The sequence below is a fragment of the Manacus vitellinus genome, unplaced genomic scaffold (assembly GCF_001715985.3).
Source record: "Manacus vitellinus isolate BGI_N305 unplaced genomic scaffold, ASM171598v3 scaffold_64_pilon, whole genome shotgun sequence".
Taxonomy (NCBI): domain Eukaryota; kingdom Metazoa; phylum Chordata; class Aves; order Passeriformes; family Pipridae; genus Manacus; species Manacus vitellinus.
Genome location: NW_021940718.1, coordinates 2,824,000 through 2,831,703, shown reverse-complemented (window position 1 = coordinate 2,831,703; position 7,704 = coordinate 2,824,000). Strand labels below are relative to the sequence as shown.

The window sequence follows — 7,704 nt, the reverse complement described above, 5'->3', positions numbered from 1 at the left end:
AAGGTCCCTTCCAACCCAAACCATTCCATGATTCTGTGACCCTGTGAACAAGCATCTCTCCTTGTTCCCTGAAGACTTTCACACAGACTTTCACAAAGAATTTGCTGCTTTCAGCCCCCCCGTTGTCATTAAACACTTGGTGCAGGTAATGCCCAGTGATCTCATAGCTGCTCTGTTACTGTTACTGGGGCTTTCAGCAGTTCACAGCAGAGCTGACAAATACTGCTGCTGTTTTGGGAGGTGGATTCCAGTGTAAGAGGCCAATACAGCCAGCAAATCCAGTCCTGTCACGCTTCCTGCCTTAAGGCATGTTGATAATCCTGGGAGGAATAGCCTCAGTTACACATGGCTTCGATGTCTTAACACAAGAACCCTTCCCATGATAGTCCCCCGTGTGTTCCACAGCTTCACCAGTGAAGTGCCCAAACTGCCCCTGAGGCTGGATGAGGCACCTGGGAGCAGAGGAAGTTGTTTGGCTTCCCACTGCCAGCCAAGTAGGAAGGAGAGTTAACCCTCTCTCCTGCATTCCAGTGGAGGTTTGTTTTCAGCCTCAGAAGTGTGGCAGATGGTGAGGGTTGTTGTCTTGGCCGCAGGCGATGTCCCCTGACGGGGAGGCCATTGTCACAGGAGCCGGGGACGAGACCTTGCGCTTCTGGAACGTCTTCAGTAAAACTCGCTCCACAAAGGTGAGGCCACTGGGGGAATGTGGGGGTGGCTACTCTGGGGGGGAACTCAGGGAATGTTGGCTCTGCTCTGCTGCCTTCCCTCTGATCCCTTCACTGCATCCTGCAGATCAAGGGCCGGGGGCAGGGGAGGGTTCAACTTTGCTGAGGTTTAATGGATTTGTCATCAAATGAAGTAAAAGGTCACCCTGTGTGCCCAAGGCAGTGTGACACAACATCCCTGTCCAGGCTGGTCCAGGGCTGCTGAGCAGCGTTTTGGGGGGCTCACCCTGAACCCACCATCTTCCTGCTGGTGTGTGGCTGTGAACTGAGCCCTCAGGGGTGACAGCAGGCTGGCACCTGAGGCTGTTCAGTCTGGAGAAGAGAAGGCTCTGGAGAGACCTGAAGCCCATCTCAGTTCCTAAAGGGGCTCCAGGAGACCTGGAGAGGGACTTCAGACAAGGCTTGGAGGGACAGGACAAAGGGGAATGGCTTCCCACTGCCAGAGGGCAGGTCTGGATTAGATTTTAGGGAAAAACTCTTCCCTGTGAGAGTGGTGAGGCCCTGGCACAGGTTGCCCAGAGAAGCTGTGGCTGCCCCATCCCTGGAAGTGTCCAAGGCCAGGCTGGACGGGGCTTGGAGCAGCCTGGGCTAGTGGAAGGTGTCCCTGCCCATGGCAGAGGGCGGGATGAGATGAGCTTTAAGGTCTCTTCCAACCCAAACCATTCTGTGCTTATCCTATAGCTCCTTACTAAACTTCTTAAAATAGGGTCTTGGATGGAAATGGGGTCATGGATGCTGCCAATGACAGTTCACCATCACCAAAGGCAGGTTGTGCCCAGTGTTCCGAGAGCTTTTCTGGGTGGCTGGCAGAGGGATCTGGAGGATGGGGCTGGGGGAGCAGGCACTGCTGCTGGGGGTCCCCCAATTGCTACCTGCTCTGGGGCACAGCTCTCTGCAGAGCTGTGGGAACGGCATACTGGCCTGCTGTGCTCCTTGTTATCAATTGGAAGTAGCCCATGGGAATATTTATGGTGTTGGACTTCGGATGGTGAGCTGGGATCGTGCCCTGAGCTAGAGATACCTCCCCAGATTAAAACCAAACCAACCCAAAAGCATGTGGAGTTAGAGCTGTGGAGGACTTACCCCCTGCTTTGTCTTCTCAGGAGTCTGTGTCCGTGCTTAACCTCTTCACCAGGATACGATAAACCCTCTCCCTGCACCCCAGGAACCTACAGCCTGACATTCCAGGATCAGACCACTCCCTCGGCCTGCATGGACCCCCGGAGCCCAGCCGAGGGGAGGGAGAGCTGAGGGACTGGAGGAGGACCCAGCTCAATAAATACGTGCTTGTGATCCACGCTGGGCAGTACTGGGGATGGGGTGGGGAGGGGAGGGAACTGCCAAAGGTTTGTGGATTCATCTTTCATAAAGGGAAACGGGTACAAGAGAAATGTTAACCCAGCATCCTCCAGCCCTCCGGGTGGAACCAGGGAGGACTCGTGTGACATGGACCACTGAGACCGGACTGAGGCCATCCCCACGGCCGTGGTGTCCCTCCTGGGAGAGAGGAGCATATCCTTGCCGCTGTGGGAAGGGGTTTGACGTGCTGCTCTGGGTCCCTGTGTCCTTGGTGACATCTCTGGAGGCAGGAGCCAGCCAGACTGGGCCGGTACCACTGGTGCAAGTGGACACGGCTCCAGCTGGGCATCGAAGGGCTTTGTTCATAGCCTGGCATCCCCATTCCAGGAAGAAACTGGAGAACTGCCTATTTTCCTTTGTTTTTTTCTTTATTTTTCCACCCAGACAGGTACTGTAGTACTTGACATAATCATTCCCATGAAACAGCTTGATTTTTCTGGCGTGCTTGGCAGCTGCCTCTGAACAAACACGTTTTGGGGCTCTAAACTTTGGAGGAGACTTGGAAAAGCTTCACCTCCGAGGGAGCAGATTCGGGAAGTTCTGCAGGTGCTCTTGCATGTTCTGGGCTGATCCTGTGAGTTACCAGAGAGGAGAAACAAGGACTGTATAAAAAAAGAAACCCAATCCCCCCGTGCATGTGGAGCTTCCCCCAGTGCCTTGCTCCAGAGTCTCCCTGAGGCCAGAAGCAGTTGGGATATGTTTGAGAGCCAAAACAACTCCTGAGGATCTGATTGCTGGGGCGAGCAGGGCCTCTTCTGGCTGGAAGAGGGGTTCTAAAGCAGGGCTGCATTGTTGCTTTTTGCTGTCTCCAAGTCCCAGCCAGGGCCCTGCTGTCAGATTTTGGGGTGTGGTTTTTAGGTCATGTGGGACGAGAGTTCGGCTGGTGTTGGAGCCCGTGGGGTGACACAAACGCTTGTGTGTGTGAGTGTTGCTTTTAATTTAAGAGGAGCTGTGAGGCTGCACAGCCTGTCCTGTCTGACGTGTGTATGTGCCTGCCCTGCCCGGGCCCTGCCTGCCTCCTGCCCTTTCCCAGCACTGCTTCCTGTTCCCGTGTGGAATTCCCTGGCTGTGTATATAGACCTTGCCCTCTCTCTGCAGATTACGTAGGTAATGCTTTCCTCTCTTCTTTCTCTGTTGATTTTCCTCCCCTCCCTTCTTTCCCTAAAACCAGGCAGTAGGAATATGATTGCCTTTCCCCAGTACCAAAAGTATCCTTAGGGTGAGCTGGTACAGCCTCTTCACCACAGCCTTGACCACACGTGCCATCCATCACACCAGTGCCTGGATCAGGCTCTTGGTGCTGCCCCCGTGTTGCAGCTGCTGGAGGCACTGGTGAGGAGCTGGTGTGCTGGGAGCCCCCCACACAGCCTGGCAGCTCTGTCTCCCAGGCCCACAACCCACCTTGTCATCTCATAGTCTTAATTGCCACCAGAATGGATTTTCCATGGAATCTCTGAAACACAGTTTGAACACAACTGCTTTAGTGTAGCTCTGGCTGTGGGATTTGGGGCCTGGTGTGAAGTGACACACACACCCCCCGGTCTCTCTCGTGTTGCTTGTTCCTTTCACAGGCACTGTTCCACATCACTGTGGGTTGGGAGCACCCAGGAGGTGTTAAATTGAGTCAGATCACTAAGTTGGGGAGTGGGTTTGAAGGAAAGGGTCACCTGCAGCAAGAGGTGTTCTGTCATGGGTGTTATCACCTGGGAGCGGGGCTGTGCACAGGGGGGCTGGGGGGCTGGTGGCTGTGCTGTGGATTTTCCTGTCTCTTGTGCATTGCCTCCTGCCAAAATCCCACTGTGCAGACCCCTAGGACACACTGCTTTCTCCTCTGGGAAGGAGTATTCGCTTGGGATGGGGGCACACAGGAGGTCTCAGCCTGGTTTGTGCCTGTGCTGGAGCAGGAGAGAGTTGGGTCCCAGCTGGAGCACAGGGTGGGAGTGATGCTGGTGGGGCTCCCCAGTGTGCCAGGGCTCCTGCAGGGATGGGTTTGCCTCTCAGTCTGTGATGTGGGAGCTTCCCCAAGGAGCCCCAGGAGTTGCTGGGGTGGGGGGCAGTGCCAGGTGGGCACTGCAGCCTCTGCCCAGTGCTCCCAGCTGCGCCCCAGGATGCTGCAGAGCAGGGACATCCCCTTGTCGCTGTCCCCCACCACTGTCCTCTCTGGCCAGGGTCTTTCCCAAACTATGTCTTGCTTCCATGTCCCACTTTTCTCTGCCTTGGGAGCAGGATGGCTCGTGGTGGCTTCTCTCATTGCACTTGGCAGTGAGGGCTGGCGATTCCCAGGCCAGGGCTGTTCTGTGGCCACACGTGTTGCCCTCGTAGCACAGCAGGAACAGGCTGCTCACCCTGCCCTGGCTGCCAGAGCCCAGCACAGCCACCTTCCCTCCCCTGCTCCCAGCTGCCGAGGCAGGATGGAGCTCCCAGTCATGTCCGTGTGGGTGTGTGCGTGTGTGTGTGCGTGCAGGTGGCACTGTGACACTGTCACTGGCTGAGGCTTCAGCAGGGAAAAGGGCAGAGCTGAGGTGGTGTGCTGGGGTGTGACCTGTGAGCGCTGACCCGGACACAGGATCCTCCTGTGCTGGTGACAGAGTCTGCGGCCTCGTGGCGTCGTCGTATCCCAGGTGTCATATGGTGGAAAAAAACATGGAGTGTGCTGTAACTTTTCCATGTAAAGCAATCAAACTGGCATTAAAGAGGTTGTGAATTTATTGGGATTGGGCTCTGTGGCTCCACTTTGATTCTCCGTGGCGAGGGGTGCAGTGAGTCCCTGGGCCCCCCAGGGTCCGTCCCACAGCTGCTCTGCAGGTACCAGTTCCTCGGTACAGCTCTCACCTGAGGTTTATTGCTCCCAGCTGCCTGCTTCTGTTTGCTTTCCTGCTTCTGGGAAAAAGGAGAGGCACAGCCTCCCCCTCCCCTCCCTGCCTTATGCCCCTCAGCATGGACAAGGAGCTGGCAGTGCCTCGCTTTCCCCACCTTGGTGGGTTGGGGAAGCCCCAAAGCTCCTTCCAGCCCAGAATGGGACTGAGCTTCAGGGCTTGGGGTGGATCCTGCTGTGCCCCCCAGCTCTGCTCCCACCTCCAGTGCCTGTGGGACCCCATTGTCCCCATCGTGTGCCTGGATCTCTGCATCTCCTGCAGCCCCTTCCTCTGGCAGGTGGGCCCTGTCCTGGGGCAGGGTAAGAGCCGGGGACCTGGTCAGTTGCAGGGTCCTGGGGCTCCCTGCTACGCCACCCCCTTCCCCTCTGTTCCCTGTTGTCACCTGCACCTGGGGGCTGCTCAGGGTCTTCTGCTGCTCCCTGGACCCCCAGGACATCAGCACCTGGAGCTGCCTCCCCCCACCAGCCAAAGCCCCTGGTCCTGCTGCATCCTGGCCCATTTTGGGGAGCAGGGGACTTGGGGGGACTGGTTGCTGCTTGTCCTGTGGCATCTGGCCCAGCAGATAATAAATATTAATAAAGGTTTTATTAATTTTTATTAATAAAATAGTTTGTTTTCTTTGCCCCTGCATGGCCTGGGCCCAGGCCCCTCTGCCTGCCCCTGCAGGGCAGGGAGGGCTGGGTAGGGGGTGGCCCCAACCCCGTCCCGGGTGGCCCAGGCCCCTCTGCCTGCCCCTGCAGGGCAGGGAGGGCTGGGTAGGGGGTGGCCCCAACCCCTCCCCATGTGCTGCTCTTTGTTCCCCCCTGCTGCTGCTTAGGGTGGGAGACACAGGGGGAGTGAGATGGAGCCCCACACCCCCTCTGGGCTTCCCAGGCACCGTGGGGGGCTGGAAGGCACTTGCTGATGGAGCCCCCTGAGAGGCAGAGGAAGGGGTGGGGGCAGCCCCTTTACCCCCTGTCCAGGGCACCAGTGACGGCGGGTCCTCACTGGCCTCACGTTGTCTTGTACCTGGGCAGGGGGAGGCAGGCTGAGGGGGGTCTCTGCTGGGCACAGGGGACCCCACCCTGGTCACTCACTGCTGTGGTGGGTTGGGGCACAGCTGAGCCCCTGCCAATGCCAACTGCTGCTCCAGCTCCACGATGCGCAGCCCGATGTACCCCGAGGACACCAGCAAGGCCACCATGCTGGGGGACAGCCAGTGTCACCCGGGGGGGGCACAGTGGGGGGCACAGGGCTCAAGCAGTGCCACAGCCAGGCTCTTGTGTGCTCGCCCTGGGGACGGGTGTCCAAGGGGGGAGTAGAGGAACCGGGGGCTGCCAAGGGGGATGAGGACTGGGGGTGTCCTGAAGCCCCAAGGTGTTTGAGCAGGTTCTGGGGACTCACAGCAGCAGGTAGATGGTGATGATGATGTTGAGAAGGCTCAGCTGGGGGTTCATCCGGGACCAGAGTGCAGCAGCCCAGGCCCAGAGCGTGGTGTGGGGTTCCCCTGCCAGGACAAGGCAGTGTCAGTGCCTCTGAGAGCCCACGGTGGGCTCTGCCAGAGCTGAAGTCTCAGCAGCATCTCCCTCCCCAAGCCCCCTGACCCACTCCAGAGGCTGCGTGTCCCTGCCAAGGGCACCCGTTCGCTGCTGCTGGGAGTCAGCAGGGCCACCTTGTCATCCTCCTCCTCTGCTTCCCTCGGCCTTGGGCTTTGTTCATCTGTGGGTGACCAGGAGGCATTCATGAGTGTCCCAGGGAGAGGACTGGGGGTCCCAGGGGCACACAGAGAGCCACAGAGAGCTAATCCTGCACTCCCTGCTGCTGCAGGAGATGCTGGTCAGGGGGCTGAGGGCGGTGTGGTCGCCCCCAGACCGTGTGTGTCCGGGGAGGGGGAGCAGAGCCCAGAGGGGCCAGCAGGGCAGGGACGTGGCTGAGGACACAAGCAGGGCTGGGACCATGCAGGGGGTGCACCAGGGTGGCTGCTCACCCAGGGACTCGTGGAGGCTGTTGGGCTCCGGGGTGCTCTGCTCCAGGTCCGACTGGCTCGAGGTCTGGAAGAGGAAAAGCCCCAGCCATGGTGTGTCCCCAAGGCACCCACCCCACGGCCATGGGGACAAGGGCAGGACCTGATGACACTCATGAGGAGAGAGCTCTGGGGGTCCTGGGGCCTGCACTGCCCCGGGCTGGGGCTTTTCCACTCCACACTTCCCCCCAGAAGCCTTCCCAGGAGCCACTGCCCCCAGCCCACCCCAGTCGGGGGGCTGGGACCGGGACCACCCCTCCCTCTGCTGCATCTCCCTGCGCGCAGGCCCGCCATTCCCCGGCCTTACCAGAGTCTTCTCAAGGGTTTCCTCGTTGTTCACCGAGTCCCGAGGGCTCTGGCCGCTGTCCTGGACAAGGAGAGATGAAGGGAGGTGCCCTGCAGTGGATGGACGGAGCTCCCCCCCCAGCCCCCGCGTACCTGCAGCTGTTTGCAGACAGACCTCAGGAGCTGGTACGTGGCCTCTCGCTGGCGCAGCGACACGAAGAGGAACTGCCAGGGAGCGGGGAAGGGGCTTTGCACTGGAGCTGCTCCCTCGGTCACGGCCCAGGGCCCTCGGGGACCCGGACACCCCAAACAGCCCCGGGCGGAGCCGCCTCCCCCCCCAGCACCGCCCCCGCTCTCACCTTCTCCCCCTGGGCCGTGCGGATGCTGAGCGCGTTGGGCACCAGCAGCGCCGTGTTGGTCTTTTTGAGGGCTGAGATGGAGGCGATGGGGACCACGA

At 59.3% G+C, this 7,704-nt stretch overlaps 2 protein-coding genes across 2 annotated transcripts in view; one reads left to right on the top strand and one right to left on the bottom strand.

Moving 5' to 3' along the window:
- FZR1 (fizzy and cell division cycle 20 related 1) overlaps window positions 1-4,798 on the top strand; it is a 12,923-nt gene extending 8,125 nt beyond the window's left edge. The window contains exons 10-11 of the mRNA XM_029963900.1: window positions 594-686; window positions 1,829-4,798. Coding sequence (XP_029819760.1) covers window positions 594-686; window positions 1,829-1,870 — 135 coding nt within the window. The 3' untranslated portion in view covers window positions 1,871-4,798. The remainder of the gene's footprint in view (window positions 1-593; window positions 687-1,828) is intronic.
- A 1,234-nt stretch (window positions 4,799-6,032) lies between these two features.
- On the bottom strand, window positions 6,033-7,696 carry LOC115307880 (GRAM domain-containing protein 2B-like; the record flags this gene model as incomplete). The annotated part of the gene is made up of 6 exons (XM_029963899.1): window positions 6,033-6,144; window positions 6,344-6,446; window positions 6,927-6,990; window positions 7,270-7,329; window positions 7,401-7,472; window positions 7,607-7,696. Coding segments are annotated over 6 exons (501 nt in total), but the record flags the coding sequence as incomplete, so codon positions are not given.
- Window positions 7,697-7,704: the final 8 nt, after the last annotated feature.